This window comes from Heterodontus francisci, chromosome 4 (assembly GCF_036365525.1).
Source record: "Heterodontus francisci isolate sHetFra1 chromosome 4, sHetFra1.hap1, whole genome shotgun sequence".
Taxonomy (NCBI): domain Eukaryota; kingdom Metazoa; phylum Chordata; class Chondrichthyes; order Heterodontiformes; family Heterodontidae; genus Heterodontus; species Heterodontus francisci.
Window position 1 is genome coordinate 124,768,695 of NC_090374.1, and position 17,153 is coordinate 124,785,847.

Sequence of the window (17,153 nt, forward strand, 5' to 3'; positions counted from 1 at the left end):
TATTGACACGTTGATCCAATTTAACAATGTGAAATGTTTGCTCGCTGTTCACACGAGTGCACTCTTGGTCCATGTCCGCCTGACAATCTGTGTCTCTGCTAACTTAATGTACCTGTTTGGGGTTTTGTTGTGTGCTGGCATACCTTTTGTTGTGTTTGCCATCCTTTCTTGCAACCGTTCTCTGAGCATGTGATCTGCCACCATTCCTGTGTGCAATATCTGAGCTTGGTCTTCTGCACTGCCTTGCCCAATATCCTTGCATGCCACAAGCTTTACACAGGTCCTGGTATGCTGGACATCTGTGAATTGGGTGAGTCAGGCCACATCTGCCACAAGGCATAGCAGACCTCTGAGCCTTGGTTACCATCCCAATTGTTGTAGCTGCCCCCAATGCTTGTAACTGCTGGCACCCAGCCATGATGGCTTCAAATTTCCTTCCATCATTGAGTAGTGAATCTATGGTGTGCCCTTTCTTCTTTTCTAGCAGGTCTTTTTGAAAGGCTTCTAGTGGGGTAGACATGATTACTAGATCTATAACCCGTTCTGACAATTCGATATCTGCAAAGTCACAATATTGAGCTTTGTCTCGGCACCTTGCAACAAACTGGACTCATTATGCCTTTGCTGATAGGACAGAAGCTCAAGCTATATACTCAGAAATTTAGCTTTATCTTCAGTTGCTGCTCCAGGAATGTCCAGATCTTGCTAGAGTCCTTCAGATCCTCTGCTGACAATCCTGAGGTATGGAACCAGTTTCTCTGGTTCACTCACTTTTTGATCCAGGAAACACAGCTCCATTTGATGTTGGAAGCGTTTAAATGCAGATGTTATATCCGACACCTTCCAGTCCATAACTGGATATCTGAAAGCCATTGGCTTAATGATCCTGCTTTTTCATAAATACAGGACTTTTACAGGTTGTATTTATCAGAGGCACACTTCTGTTCATTCCCCTTTTAAGACAGATCTGTTTTTTTAGACCTGCTCCTTTTAAGAGTGAGATTGCAGCCTTTGTTGTTTGCACAACTTTTGTTTTTAAACCGACAGGCTCTTTGTTGACACAGCTGTTCAATTTTTTCACACAGTAAACTGCCTTGTTTAAAACGGAGTGGAAGACTTTTTACTAAGCATCCAGTTGCTGCACTAGCAGCTGCCACAGCCAGCCTTTTCCTTTGGTGCTGTTGGTGCTGTTGGCCCCTTCCCACGGGGAAGCTAAAACAGTAATAGCGTCAGCTACTTCTTTTCAAATTTTCTGACTCACTGCCAGATAGGTGAATGCTCTGATCACCTGGCAAATTGCTTGTATTCAGAGTTTCAATACCTCCCGGGGTCCTGTCTGTATCCTGGCTCGCTGCAATGATGTGGGGTCTTTTGTTAGCTGCTGTTCTGTTGGATAGGTAGCCCGCTGTTCTTTATTGTCTCACTTGATGTGCTCTTCAGGAAAAATCAAATGTTGCCACTATGTGATATTTGATGGTCTTCATAAAAATAAATCCCAGATGCTGCCACCATTAAACTATTACTTGTCCCTTCGATGTGTGATCTGATGTAAGACTCAGAGGACTACAAGCAATATCCCAATAAAACATGGGTTTTATAACTGAATTGGAACGTATATTTTGTTGTCAACATTGTTACGACCAGGTGAGCAAGGGGTGTAGGGCTCCCCTCAGCCTTTTTCTGGTTTGGCCGTTACAGGGTTTAATTTTTTAAAACATAATGTTTTTAGGTTCCCCTCAGTGAGTCCTTGCTCACTGCTCTCTAATTGTAGTTGCAAAGAAATCAACCAGGCAGGTTTTCTCAGATTTAAACAAGAAAGGTGTAAGTTTATTAACCTTAAAACTTTAACCCAGTTAAAACTACTAAGAATATGCGACGTGACCATGCTAGCATGCATATGCGATAAACCCACACAGAAATAGAGACAGATGAAGAGAAAGAATTAAGGGGGAAAGGTTTTAAGTAATAGATGAAATTCAGTTACTGGTTCACGATTGGAGGTAAAGTCTTCAATTGAAGTTAAGTCTTGCAGTTCTCGTTGGGGCCCAGTGCACACTTTCAAACTGGTTTAGCTGGTACCAGAAGGCTGCAGGAGCCTTCTGTCTTGAGGCTTGAACTTTGCGTGAGAGACAGAGAGAGGGAGTGCTCTCTTCTTGAGGTTCAGCTGCAGTCTCTGCCAAAAACTGTTCTGTGAGCACAATTCAGTTAACTCCAGGCTGGCCAGCAGGTTAGTCATGTGACTAGCTTTTTTTCTTCAGCCTCACCTGCAAGGTTTGTGGATTCCTCATAGCTTGCCAGACACTCTCAGTGGGGCTGGGGGGGTGGAGGGGGAGTAGAATGACCCTCAATGTATCTTGATCCTCACTATTGACAAAACCCATCTGGCTAATTGAATCAGGGAGTACTCCCATTGTCTGTCTTTGCAACTGTCTTTTCAAATGCAAATACGCAGCCATGTTTTCAGCCACTGTTCTGTGGTCTTTTTAAACAAGTTATTTCAGTGTCCAGTAAACGTGCAAATAATAATGTTCCATATGACGAAATGACTATATCTAATTTTGCTAAGTGTGGTTTCTGTCACAACGTGCTATGATGATTTTTTATTCATTGGTTGGATACCTATATTAAACTTTTAAAAAGAAAGCTGGAAACCTAAATTCAACTTTTAAAAATAAAGCAGCTAAGATGGCGACTGTAATTTGCATTGAAATATCACACATTCCAAGGTATCGAGGTGGCGATGCATGTCTGAATAGCCCTCATCCAGAACAATGGCTTGAGCAGTTTGAATGAGCTACCTGGTATTGCCTTCATTAGCAAGACATTCAAAGCCATCTTCGAACATTAACACTAGTAGAGAGGAACTTCAAAGAGTAAACACTGAAACACTGAGACAGATTGGCATTCTTAGACTTGGATCTCATTAAAGTGCAAAAGAGAATACACTGGGACAATCATGTGACAGTCTCTCCATCTGTGTGAGAGTTTCTTTTGGATACATGAGACAAGATTCTGAGTTTTAACCAGTGCAGGACCCAAGTGGGTCTGTCTCTCTCTTTTCAGACAACGCTGTAAGTTCGAACCCCGTCTGCGGGCTGCAAACCATCCAAGCCTTTCATTGCTGCAGGCAGAAACTCTGGGGACAAAATCATCTACATCATTGTCTCCAAGAAAACCCTGAACCAGGTGGCCACCTCTAACGGCCAGGAAATTCAGGACCATGAATTCAGCTGGAAGACGACTGAATTACCAGACTCCACAGACTGTATATTCTTTTCTTTGTTATAGACTCTAATCTAACCAATCTACTCTTCTTCACAGTGTAACTCATTTGTTTGTGTGCGATTCTTGTGTGTCCGTGCTCGAAAGTTGGAGCATAATTTATTATTTTACATAGATCGGGGTTTGGGTTTAAGTACAATAAACTAATCTCATTCTTGTTTAAACTCAAGAAAGCCTGTCCGATTGGTTCTTCTATGATCATAACACCTAAAAAAAAAAGTTAAACACTCACTGAATTGGTAAGCATATCCACTGTTTAAAAGAAATAAACCCTGTTGCAGTCAAACAAGGGACAAGAGGGAGGCCTTTTGACCCCACCTGACATGATTATAACAATCTACAAATAGTTACGGCATAAGCTAGATTTGAACACCTCTCACTCTGCTGGGCTCCACCCACAACTCCCTGGTCATGTGTGACATGACATCACTTCCACTGATGATCTTCACTTGCAGCTCTTAAGGTGGTCCGTTCTTAAGACAGTTCCTTCTTAAGGTAGTCCCACAACAGACTTCAGCTACGTGAAGAGGCTAGAGAAGCTGGGGTTGTTCTCCTTGGAGCACAGAAGATTAAGCAGAGATTTATTAGAGGTGTTTGAAATCATGAAGGGTTTTGACAGAATTGACTGCAATTAGAGGACATAGATTTAAGGTGATCGCAAAGAACCAGATTTGAGATGAGGAGAAATGTTTTTGCTCAGCAAGTTGTTAAGAACTAATGCAGATTCAATACTAGAGAGAAACTGAATAGTTTCTCAGGGTACTGTCCGAGGCTCAACCATCTTCAGCTGCTTTATCAATGACCTTCCTTCAATCATAAGGTCAGAAATGGGGATGTTCACTGATAATTGCACAATGTTCAGCACCATTTGCGACTCCTCAGATACTGAAGCAGTCTGTGTAGAAATGGAGCAAGACCTTGACAATATCCAGGCTTGGATTGATAAGTGGCAAGTAACATTTGCGCCACACAAGTGCCAGGCAATGACCAGCTCCAACAAGAGAGAAGCTAACAATCTCCCCTTGACATTCAATTACAATTACTGAATTCCTCAATAGCAACATCCTGGGGGTTACCATTGACCAGAAACTGAATTGGAGTAGCCATAAGCTCTCATGAACTATTCTGCAGAAAGACTCATTGCAGCCTGATTTTCAGATTTTGCAGCCAGTGAACACGCTGCTGACAATAAAACAAAATCTGGCTGTAGCATGGTATCACAAAATCCCTGGAATAGAAGTAGATGGAGATCTAAAAGCAATGAATGTAAATATATTTTCCCAAGGCTCCAAAAAAGGCACAAAAGTGAATTTGCTGCAGTTTTATATGCAGAATTACATATCAATATTTGGATGTTCTCTGGTTGGTGAATGCCAGCAACTTTCAGTTGCAAGATAGTTGGCAAATTGTAAAGGTGGGCTGGGGGGGGGGGGGGGGGGGGCGCCGGGGGTGCAGCAGCAGAGGGACCTAGGGGTGTATGTGCACAAGTCATTGAAGGTTGCAGGGCAGTTTGAGAAAGTGGTTAATAAAGCATATGGGATCCTGGGCTTCATAAATAGGGCATAGAGTACAAAAACAAGGAAGATATGATAAACTTGTATAAAACACTGGTTTGGCCTTGTTACAACCAGGTGAGAAGGGGGGTCTAGGGATTCCCTCTCAGCCTTTTTCCTGGTTTGGCCGTAACAGGGTTTAATTTTTAAAACACTGTTTTTAGCTTCCCCTCAGTGAATCCTTGTTCACTGCTGTCCAATTGTAGTGGCAAAGAAATCAACCAGACAGGTTTTCTTAAATTTAAACAAGAAAGGTGTACTCTAATTCGGTTAAAACTACTAAAAATATGTGACACGACCAAGCTATGAAGCACACGCAATAAACACACACGCAGATAGAGACAGAAAAGGAGAAGGAATCAAGGGGAAAAGTTTGGAGCAATAGCTGGAGTTCATTTACTGTCTTTTGAGTTCGCTGTAAAGCCTTTGATTGCAGTTAAATCTTGCTGTCTCCTTTGGGCCCAGTGCACACTTTCAAATTTGTTTCGATGGTTTTCTGTCTTCAGGCTTAGGTTCTTCCATGGGTCCCTGTCTTTGCATGAAAGGGAGATAGAGACACAGGGAGATGCTGTCTTCTTGAAATCCAGTTGCAGTTCTTCTTTTCGTGATGAGAGATGCTTTCTCTTCAAGTTCAGTTGCAGTCTGTCTTCAAACTGTTCTTTTAACACAATTCAAACCAAACCTGGGCCAGCAGGCCAGTTATGTGTCTAGCTCCTTTTTTGGAACAACCTGCCTGTTAAGATTTTGTGGATTCTTTCAATCTTAGTAGACATCCTCCATAGGGGGCTGGAATGCTGACTTTCACACATTCAATGTCTTTTGATCAAAATCCATTTAATTAATTGAACCAGGGAGCAGTTCCATTGTCTTCACCAGGCAACTGTCTCCCAGAATGCAAATGAGCAGTATGTTTTCAGCCACTGCCATGGTCTCATTAAACAATTCAACTTTTCAGTCCCGCAACAGTTTAAAATTAATGTTCCACATGACAGCATTAATATGCCTCATTCTTGGCAGGTGGGTTTTCATTACAGGCCTCAACTGGAGTATTGTGTCCAGTTCTGGGCAATACACTTTTGGGAAGGATGTTCGGCATTAGAGACGGTGCAGAAAAGGTTTACGAGAATGGTTCCAGGCATAAGGAACTACAGTTATCTGGATATGTTGGAGAAGCTGGCTCTGTTCCTTTTCGAGAAGAGAAGATTAAGAGATTTGATAGAAGCATTCAAAATCATGAGGGGTCTAAGACAGAGTAGATAGGCAGAAACAGTTCCTATCGGCAGAAGGATCCAGAATCAGAGGTCACCGATTTAGATTTAGATTAGAGATACAGCACTGAAACAGGCCCTTCGGCCCACCGAGTCTGTGCCGAACATCAACCACCCATTTATACTAATCAGGTGATGGGTGACATGAGGAATAACTTATTGATGCAGCGCATGGTTAGGATCTGGAATGCACTGCCTGAGAATGTGGTGGAGGCAGATTCAATAAAGGCCTTCAAAAGAGAACTGGAAGAGAAAAAATTGCAGGGCTATGAGGAAATGGTGAGGGAGTGGCACTGGGTGAGTTGTTCTTGCACAGACCTGGCACAGACACGATGGTTCGAATGGTCTCCTTCTGTGCTGTAACCATTCTATGATTCTTTTCTATGATTCTATAAGAGCAGGTCAGAGGCTAGGAATCCTGCGGCAAGTAACTTACCTTCTGACTCCCCAATGCCTGTCCAGCATCTACAAGGCACATGTCAGGAGTGTGATGGAATACTCTCCATTTGCCTGGATAGGTGCAGCTCCAACAACACTCAAGAAGCTCGACACCATCCAGGACAATGCAGCCTGCTTGATTTGCACCCCATCTACAAACATTCACTCCCTCCACCACCGACGCTCAGTGGCAGCAATGTGTAGGAAATACAAGATGCACTGCAGCAACACAACAAGGCTCCTTAGACAGCACCTTCCAAACCTGCGACCTCTACTACCTAGAAGGACAAGGGGAGCAGATGCACGGGAACACCACCACCTGCAAGTTCCCCTCCAAGTCACACACCATCCTGACTTGGAATTATATCGCTGTTCTTTCACTGTCGCTGGTCAAAATCCTGGAACTCCCTTCCTAACAGCACTGTGGGTGTACCTACCCCACATGGACTGCAGCGGTTCAAGAAGGCAGCTCAGCACCACCTTCTCAAGGGCAGTTAGGGATGGGCAATAAATGCTGGCCTAGCCAGCAACGCCCTCACCCGATGAATTATTTTTTTTAAAAAAAGGCTTGTTCAAAGAGCTGGCACAGGAATAATGGGCCGAAACGGCCTCTTTCTGTACTGTATCATTCTGGGACCAGCCGAAGAAACTACAGAGGTTATAGCAGAGCCCCGAAATCGGAACACCGTTCTCGATAGGATGAATTGCTTCGCAGTGCTTTTAGCAGCAGTTTTCCAATGGGCCAGTCGCAAAAGAGGCGGTATTTACAAACAACCATCCACTGGCTCACGCTCATTGCTGCAATGGGCCGCGCGCGCACTGATCAACTGACGATCTGAGGCCAGACTGATAGGTCAGCCCGCAGCCGCGCGCCGGGAACCTGCCGTCACCCAGTGAGCGGTGACGCACCTGCTGTGGGCAGCTCGGGGAAGTGCCGAGGCTTGGACTGGTCATTCGATGAATTTCGAACCGCCGCGCGGGAGGCGGGGCGAGGCAGGGGGCTGGGAAAGACCCCGGGCCGGGGCGGGGCTTTCTTTAACCGCCGGACCTAGCGTCGGAGCCGCGGCCAGGGGTTTAGGGGGTGATTTTAACGATCAGTAGGGATGGTGGAGGTGTTCGCAGGTCACACGCTGGTGAATAAAGACGGGGAGGAGGTGGACCCGGAAGAGGCTCTCAAGAATAAAGTTGTGGGTATCTATTTTTCGGGGGGCTGGTGTCCTCCGTGTCGAGATTTCACGCCGCTCCTGTGCGAGTTCTACACCGAGCTGGTGCAGGAGAGTGAGCCGGCGGCGCAGTTCGAGATCGTCTTCGTGTCTTCGGATAAGAGCGTAAACGATATGGCGAACTACATGGAAGCGATGCACGGAGACTGGCTGGCACTACCCTGGCAAGATGCATACAAGATGTAAGTACAGTAATTGTAAATGTTACACGGTGTCCGAGGTATTGACCTTTCCTTGACATGATCAACGTAAAGTCTGATCTGCATTCCCGTGCCACATCTGGGAGAAGGAGTATCAGGGATGTGTGGCAGTATTGGCAATAACGTTTCGACGTCTCAACTTGCTACAGTCACGAATGCAGTTACTGTACCAGTCATATGCTTTTAACATTAGGTGAACATCAACGCCGATTCTGCAAAGTGATAATGGAGAGAAATTCTACAATAGTAGTTTCTGGCTGTGATGTAGCTTGTGAAGCAGTGGTTCTCTGACAGATTGGTGCAATGGAGCTGAAGAATTGATGGGCAATCACTTTACAACCAACTGAGTAGCGCACTCTCCCACTAGTTTTAGTGTGACTACTTAATGCAAATACATTGCAAGATCATGGAACAAGAAAAGACAATATCGTTAATCAAAGCTCGTATCTTGGGTTTTATCCAACCTGTTGTATCCCTTGAGAGATTCTGCCTACATTCTCTCTGTTTCCAGCAAATATCTTTTCAATCTCTAGACTTTGAGGTTTTTCTTTTGCTTCAGTTTGCTTCAGCGTTAAATTTAAATACCTTGTTTGGATGTTCAGAGATTCCTTGTCACAGTCCTTTGTTTAGATGCTAAAATGGCTTTTGAATGACTACGCCAGCAATATTTTGTTGCAAAGTTGCACCAACTAAATTGCTGCTAGATGGTGAAAATATGAACTTCCAACAATTGCTTCAAATGCAGATGATCTAGATTTGTCTTTAGAAAGCTGTTTAACGGTTGCATATTATGGTATAATATAAAGCTTGGAATTAGGTAAGGCCAACAGGTCTCCTTAGACCATGTATAATCTGCTCTACTTTAGATGCCACCCAACTCATTTAATCTTCTGAGGAAAGGTGCTCTGCAAGGTAAATAGATTAAAACTCTGAAATACCCATCTAACCTGGAGTTCTTTTATTATCTATTATTGACTGACTGCCTTCTTTGAAATGAACTTTCTAGTCCCTAAAAGATCAGACGCCATCATGTCCCACATTGAATTTGACCATTTTCATTTGTCATCTCAGAATCCTCAATTATATCTAAGACCACATATTCATCCAACTCTTTCATTTAAAGTTGAGATTTGCTTTCCTGCCAAGGAAGTTGCTGTCTTCCACAAGAATTGAAGTGATTCATTTTACTGTAGTGTTGACCAGTTGGGTGCTTGTTGAATTTAGGAGTGCATGTGCTGGAAAATCCTATTTTTCAGCTTTCCTTTTGCATTTATGGCATCACTTTACTATCTCAAAGACCTTGGCTATGTTACGGATGTATTTTACTCTGGACTTTTGTTTCAGATCTAAGTAAAAGGCAGTTCTTAAAATCTCTGTCACAGAATCATAGAATGGTTACAGCACAGAGGGAAGTCATTCGCCCTGTCGTGTCCATGCCAGCTCTCTGCAAGAGCAACTCACCTAGCCTCAAACCCCTGCCTTTTCCCTGTAGCCCTGCAAATTTTTTCTCTTCGGATAATTGTCCAATTCCCTTTTGAAAGCCATGATTGAATCTGCCTCCACCACACTGTCAAGCAGTGCATTCCAGATCCTAACCATTCTCTGTTTAAAAAAAAAAGGCTTTCTTCATGTTGCCGTTCCTTCTTTTGCCAATCACCTTAAGTAACATTTTAAATTATTTGGCCTGCCTTGATTTACAGTTGAATTTTGTGTTTTACTCTCTAATCATTGAGTCAGTACTATTGCCAAAATAGTTGCAGGATCGTATTGAATAGTACAGGTGTAAGATGGAGCTGATATGATTTCAGCATTCATTCACAAAGTCATAAATTGCTGTACAGAATATTTAACTAGCTTAATGTAAAATAGAGTAGTGGGCATTTTGTATATGCTGACTTTCTGATCTTGGCTATGTTGTTGACAGCTCAGATGCTTTTCTATAAGAAAAGAGAGAATTTGGTGCCAAAAATTCAGTATAAAGACAGATATGAGGTCCCTGAATATTGAAATACAAATTTCTCTGCCACATTTACACACCCAGCAAAGTAATTCTAAGCTTATATTTTATATTCCTTGTACAATTGCAGTAAAAGTTCAAGACAGTTCTGTGCAGGTTTGTGTGTGTCCGTCTATCCACGAGGACATCATATACTTATGCTTTTGTCTTATGCTCTTGGTTTTGCCTGAGCTACAGAGCTCTGCGGCGTCAACTATGTGGTTCTGATGTGTGAGGGAATTGAACAGATCTGAATATTTTGGAGTGGTTGGGGGGGAAAAGGGTGTTGTTCCAGTTGGTGATGAGCTCAGACTTAATGCAGTACAGGAGCAGAGATCTCAACAATTTACAGCTGTCATTTGAACCTTCAGATAATACAACCTTGAAAGCAGTCCTTTGTTAATATTACGTGCTGTGGGTTTAATAGAGTAAGTAGTTTTATCTTATTGCTGATCCCTTGTTTGTTGCTGGTGGCAGATATCAAGGTGAACTTTCTCCAGAGAGAAATGATTGACAGTGGTGGTGTGATTTAGTCTAATCCACAGTGGCTATTTTAAGCAAAAAAACTTTTAAAGTGGATGATGAATAAAGCCCTTTTCGATAATTTTGAATACAATACAACATGGGCATAATTTATTCTATTCCTTCTTAGAATCATAGATTTTACAGCACAAAAGATCGTAATTTGGTTCATTGTGCCTGTGCCAGCCCTCTGAAAGAACTATCCACTTAGTCCCATTTCCCTGTTCACTTGAAAATTTTTCTTTATAAATATTTAAAAGCTTTTATGGAATCTGCTTTCACTGCTGTTTGTGGTGGGTATCCTAGCAACCCTCTACATAAAAACAAAACCTCCCAATCTCTCCCTTCATATTTTTGATAAATTGATAATAGCCTTGCTGATGATCTCTGGTTACTGACTATTTTAATCTTTTGTATCCTTGCTTTCTATAGCAAAGGAAAGAAAGAGTTGCATTGATATAGCACCTTTCATGACCGCAGGAGATCTCAAAGTGCTTTACAGCCAACAAAGTACTTTTGAACTGTAATTGCTGTTGTAATTAAGGAAATGTGCAATGATTTGCACACAGCAAGCTCCCAGAAGCAGCAATGAAATAAATGACCAGATCATTTGTTCCAAGTGTTGGTTGAGAGATATATATTGGCCAAAACACCGGCTACTTCAAAATAGTGCTATGGGATCTTTTACCCAGAGGGTAAAGATCTGAGAGGGCCTTGATTTAATGTGTTATTCGAAAGGTGGCATCTGTGACAGTGCAGCATTCTTTCAGCACTGCACTGAAATGTCTGCCTGGATTATATGCTCCAATCACAACCTTCTGACTCTGGCAAGGAACCTAGAAGCAGGAGGAGGCCATTCAGCCCATCGAGCCTAACCCGCCATTCAATACAATCATGGCTGATCTTGCACGTCAATGCCTTTTCCTCACACTATCCCCATATCCCTTTATGTCATTGGTAATTAGAAATCTGTCAATCTCTACTTTAAACATACTCAATGACTGAGCTTCCACAGCCCTCTGGGGTAGAGAATTCCAAAGATTCACAAACTTCTGAGTAAAGAAATTTCTCCTCTGTCCGAAGTGGCTTCCCCCTAATTTTGAAATTGTGTCCCCTGGTTCTAGACTCCCCAACTAGGGGAAACACCCTAGTTGCATCTCCCCTGTCTATCCATTTAAGTATTTTGTAGATCTCGGTGAGATCATCTCTATTCTTTGACACTCTAGAGAATACACGCCTAGTTTACCCAATCTCTCTTCATAGGACAGTCTTGCCATCCAGGGAATAAGTATGGTGAACCTTCGTTACATTCCCTCTATGGCAATATCAGGTCCTGGGGACTTACCAAGCTTCAGTCCCATTAATTTCTCCAGTACAACCTTCTTACTAATACTAATTTACTTAAATTCCTCATTCTCCCTTGTCCATTGGATCTCTAATTCTGGGAGATTTCTTGTATCTTCCTCAGTGAAGACAGACACAAAGTAATCATTAAGCTTCTCTGCCATTTCTCTATTCCCCATTATATATTCTCCTGACTCTGCCTGTAATGGACCCATATTTGTCTTAGCCAAACGTTTCCTTTTTATGTACCTATAGAAGAGTGCTACCACTGAGTCATGGCTGACTCCAAGTAGGGCACCCAAAACTGGGAACAGCAATCTAGCTGCAGCCTAACCAGTGATATGTTTAGCATTCGCTTTGTTGTTCTTGTTCTCTGTACTACTAATAAAACTGAAGATCCCATATGCTTTCTTTTTAAACGTCTTCATCAACATGCCCCATTTTATGCATATGAATCTTTAAGTGCTGTTCTTTTCCTCTTAAAGTTGTACCATTTAATGGGAATCAATGACATAGATAGAATCTACTTCTATCTATGTCATTAGTTCCTACATGAACCATGATCTCTGGCAACTCACCCTTCCATTTCAGATTCTTTTGTATTCCCTCTGTGATGTCGCAAACTCTGACATCTGGGAAACAATGTACCATTTGAATCTCAGGATAGTTTCTTTTGTAGACACAATCTATGCTCCCTTTAGACTAGGATTTCCTTACATCACCTCTTGCTTGCTCTTGCCATCCGTACTGATCCCCACAGGTAACTATTTTCTCCTCAGCTCCTGTCATCATTAACCCTAACCCTCCTCTATGTCATCCCTTTTTTCTGCATCACCAGATTTGCTGTATCTTAATTAGTAAATCCGAGTTTCAGGAAACAATCATCAGAGACAGAGTGATTGAGCACTTGGATAAATGTGAGCTGACCAAAGAATCCGTATGGATTTGTGTAGGGTAGTTCTTGTCTGACTAATGTAGTTGAATTTTTTGAGTGTGTTACTCAAGGGCGGCACAGTGGCGCAGTGGTTAGCACCGCAGCCTCACAGCTCCAGGGACCCGGGTTCGATTCTGGGTACTGCCTGTGCGGAGTTTGCAAGTTCTCCCTGTGTCTGCGTGGGTTTTCGCCGGGTGCTCCGGTTTCCTCCCACATCCAAAGACTTGCAGGTGATAGGTAAATTGGCCGTTGTAAATTGCCCCTAGTGTAGGGAGGTGATGGGGAATATGGGATTACTGTAGGGTTAGTATAAATGGGTGGTTGGTCTGCACAGACTTGGTGGGCTGAAGGGCCTGTTTCAGTGCTGTATCTCTAAATAAAAAAAATAAATAACATGTTGTATAAGGAAGTATCTATGGATATTGTCTATGTGGACCTCGAGAAGTCATTTGTTACGGTTCCATGCAAGAGATTATTAGCATAAGTGCAAGAAAATCCAGGCAATCTTGTGACATGGGTTGGTAATTAGATGGTAGGCAGGAGACGGAAAGTAGAGATAAAGAGCACATTCTCTGAATGGCGAGTTGTGACAAGTGCTTTTCCCCAGCAATCTGTACTGGGATTTTAGATTTTTCACCATATTTGTTCATGATTTGGATGAAAGAATAGAAAGTTGTATCTTCAAGTTTACATGTGACACTAAGTTAGTTTGGCAGCATCCTCTTCCTTAGTAAACACTGATACACAGTGAATGTTGGCATCTTTCCATCTGCGAAAGATGATGCACATACGAACGTACGATACAGCAAATAATCCATTTAGATGGGATGTTTTCATTTGCACCTTTGCTGATGGCTGTGTAGGCCAATCCTTGAGAGGCAGTGCCGCATGGGAAGCTGCCAAGTGAAGCTGTGAGTTGTTGTTTTTGATGGCAGCTGGTGCCAAGCTGCTGTAGCCACTGGTCATCGTAGTAGTGCATGCCAGTCTACAGGATGTGTCGGCATTTCCCTCTTTTGCCAGCTAGTGACTCCCAGGTGCGATAGTCGACATTTAGGGCATTCATGTCATGCTTGCAAGCTCCCTTGAAGCGGAGCTTTGGGTGCCTCGTTGGTCGTCTGGCCCCGGCTACCTCACCATACAAAAGATCCTTGGGTACGCCACCATCTTCCATCCTGCGAACATGTCCGATCCATTGAAGCCGCCTCTGTTTGTTTAGTGGCAACATGCTAGGGAGCTCTGCCTTTGAGAGGACTAGCACATTTGTGATTTTGTCCGACCAGGATATACCCAAAATGCGCCGCAGACAGTGAAAATGGAAATTATTGAGCTGCTTTTCCTGGTAGCTGTAAGTAGCCCATGTTTCACAGCCATACAGCAAGCTGCTGAGAAAAGAGGCCTTATAAACCATACAAAGAACCCGTTAAATATTCAAGCCTTGCCCTACGCCTCTAAGCATATATCATCTTCTGTACCCCACCCCTCCTGTTCCTACTCACTTAATATTTACATGCTGGTAGAAGATTTTTGGGTTCCCTTTTATGTTAACTGCCATTCTGTTCTTATATTCTCTCCTTGTCAGTCTTATTTTCCTCTTCTCTTCCCCTCTGACCTTCTTGTATTTGGCCTAGTTCTGAGTTGAAGAATTTACCTGACATGCATCATACAGTGATATATAGTGGGGTTCCCCAGGGGTCAATGCTTTTCTTGATTGTACATTACACACAAATCTAGGGCATAATTTCAAAATTTGCAGATGACACAAAACTTGGAAGTATTGTTAACTGTGAGGAGGATCGTGATAAATTGCAAGAGGTAATAGACAGAATGGTGGGATGGGCGGACAAGTGGCAGATGAAATTTAATGCAGAGAAGTGTGAAGTGATTTATTTTGGTAGGAAGAACAAGGAAAGGCAATGTAAATTTAAAGGGTACAATTCTAAAGGAGGTGCAGGTCAGAGGAACTTGGGGGTATATTTGCATAAATTATTGAACGTGGCAGGGCAGGTTGGGAAAGCAGTTAATAAAGCATGTGAGATCCTGGGCTTTATAAATAGGCGCATAGAGTACAAAAGCAAGGAAGTTATGATAAACCTGTATAGGCACTGGTTTGGCCTCAACTGGAGTATTCTGTCCAGTTCTGGAAGGATGAGAAGGCATTAGAGATGGCATAGAAAAGATTCATGAGGATAGTTCCAGGGATGAGGAACTTCAGTTATGTGGATAGGCTGGAGAAGCTGGGTCTGTCTCCTTGGAGAAGAGAAGCTTAGGAGGAGATTCGATAGAGGTGTTCATAATCATGAGGGGTCTGGACTGAGTAGATAGGGAGAAACTGTTCCTGTTGGTGAAAAGATCGAGAACCAGAGGGCACTGATTTTAGGTGATTGACAAAAGAAGCAACGGCGACATGAAAAACTTTTTTACGCAGCAAGCGGTTAGGATCTGGAATGCACTACCTGAAGGTGTGGTGGACGCAGATTCAATTGTGGCCTTGAAGAGAATTAGATAATTATCTGAAGAGAAAAGCTTTGAAGGGCTAATGGGGAAAGAGCAGGGCAGTGGGACTAGGTGAGTTGCTCTTGCAGAGAACCGGCATAGACATGACGAGCCAAATAGCCTCCTTCTGCTGTAAGCATTCTAACACATTTCATAAATTCCTTGCCTTCCTTTCCTTGTACTGTTTAACATTATCCCAATTGATATTTCAATAAGTCCCCCAATATCACCACTGTATTGTTCTTGCACATCTCTGAGTTTCCTACAGATTTCCTCCTCCTATCTCTCACTCACAATTTGGAGGCTGATAGAACATCCCTAGTTGTGTGATCATACCATTTTTGCTTCTCAAATTGAACCAAATTGATTCTGTATTTGCCCCCTCCACCACGCCTTCAGGCAGTGCATCCTCTTGTTCCAATACTACTAGTTTTGTTTTGTTTTCCTTTGATCACCTCAATACATGAACAACCTATTTGCAAAGGAAAACACTGATCAGAATTTGTGTAACTTCCAAAAATAGGGCAGAATTCACAGATGACAGAAAACGCAATGATGAAGAGGCTGCTGTGTAACCTGCCTGCTTTACTAACAATTTTTTTCCTGTGTCAGAGAGTTGAAGAAGAAATACTGCATTACAGCAATTCCGAAACTGGTTATTGTAAAACAGAATGGGGATGTCATCACTGACAAAGGCCGTAAACAGATACGAGATCAAGGCATGGCATGCTTCAGGAACTGGATCGAAGTGGCAGAAATTTTCCAGAACTTTTCAGTTGATTGAGAGCTGACATGAAATATACTGTACGGAAAGCCCATGACATCTGAATGTAAATTTTATAGTTGAAGCATAGGTTTGCAACAAAAAGGAAGCTCTAGCTTTACATGTACATTCTTATTTTCAATAAAGTTCTGTAACCAAACATAGCAAACTATGCAATAATCAAACAAATTGTGCGCCTTTTGAAATGTTTCTTCTAAAACTTGTACATTATAGAAATGAGCAAATATTTATACTGCATAAATATGATCATTTTTATTAAACATTTTAATCCTGATGTTTTTGATTTTCTGTTTATTTCAAACTGGCAGATTGGATAGTGAAATAGTATTTACTGCTGTTACTTTTTCTGCATGAAGTAGGCCTGTTTTTAATGTGATGTAATTTTTTTTAAACTTGAGGCAGACCCTGTGGTTCAAATGCAAACATTTTACTGATCTAATGCATTTTAAGGCGGGGAGGGGACAGTTTCTGCTTAATCTTTAATCCATTTGTAACCTGCAGAACCAGGACATAACCTGCACAATTTTGAACTTTTGGGGTTATTACAATTGTAATTAATACAATATTACAATTGGGAATCTCTTGTGATTATTGTGAGGGACAGTTGTGGGGACTTTGACATTTACAGACACTGAAAACCAAAGTAACTGGAAAACTGAAGGAAGGAGGGGGACTCGTAAAGAGAGGAAAATTGCATTTATATAGTGCCTTTCATGATCTCAGGACATCATGATGTGCTTTACAGCTGCTGAAGTACTTTTGAAGCATATTCACTATTATAATGTGCACAGCAAGATTTCACAAACAGCAATTTTATAATGTCCAGATCATCTGTTTTAGTAATGTTGGATGAGGGATAAATATTGCCAAGACACCAGAGATAACTGCCATGGTCTTAGAAAGGCTGTGGACACTGGAAATCTGAAATAAAACAGAAAATGATGTAACTGCTCAGCAAATCAGGAAGCATCTGTAAAGAGAGAAACAGTTAACATTCAAAGGCCTCTCAGATCAACTGGAAAAAGTTAGAGATGTAACCAGTACAGAGGTAGAGATAGGGTTGGTGACCTGGAATGACCGGAGATAGAGGAAAGAACAAAATGGAAAGTCTTTGAT

General features: G+C 42.3%; 1 protein-coding gene across 1 annotated transcript; it reads left to right on the forward strand.

Moving 5' to 3' along the window:
* Positions 1-7,395: 7,395 nt before the first annotated feature.
* On the forward strand, positions 7,396-16,291 carry nxnl2 (nucleoredoxin like 2). The gene is made up of 2 exons (XM_068028881.1): positions 7,396-7,946; positions 15,866-16,291. Exons 1-2 carry the CDS (start codon positions 7,645-7,647, stop codon positions 16,035-16,037), a joined length of 474 nt encoding a protein of 157 aa, XP_067884982.1. The 5' UTR covers positions 7,396-7,644; the 3' UTR covers positions 16,038-16,291.
* Positions 16,292-17,153: the final 862 nt, after the last annotated feature.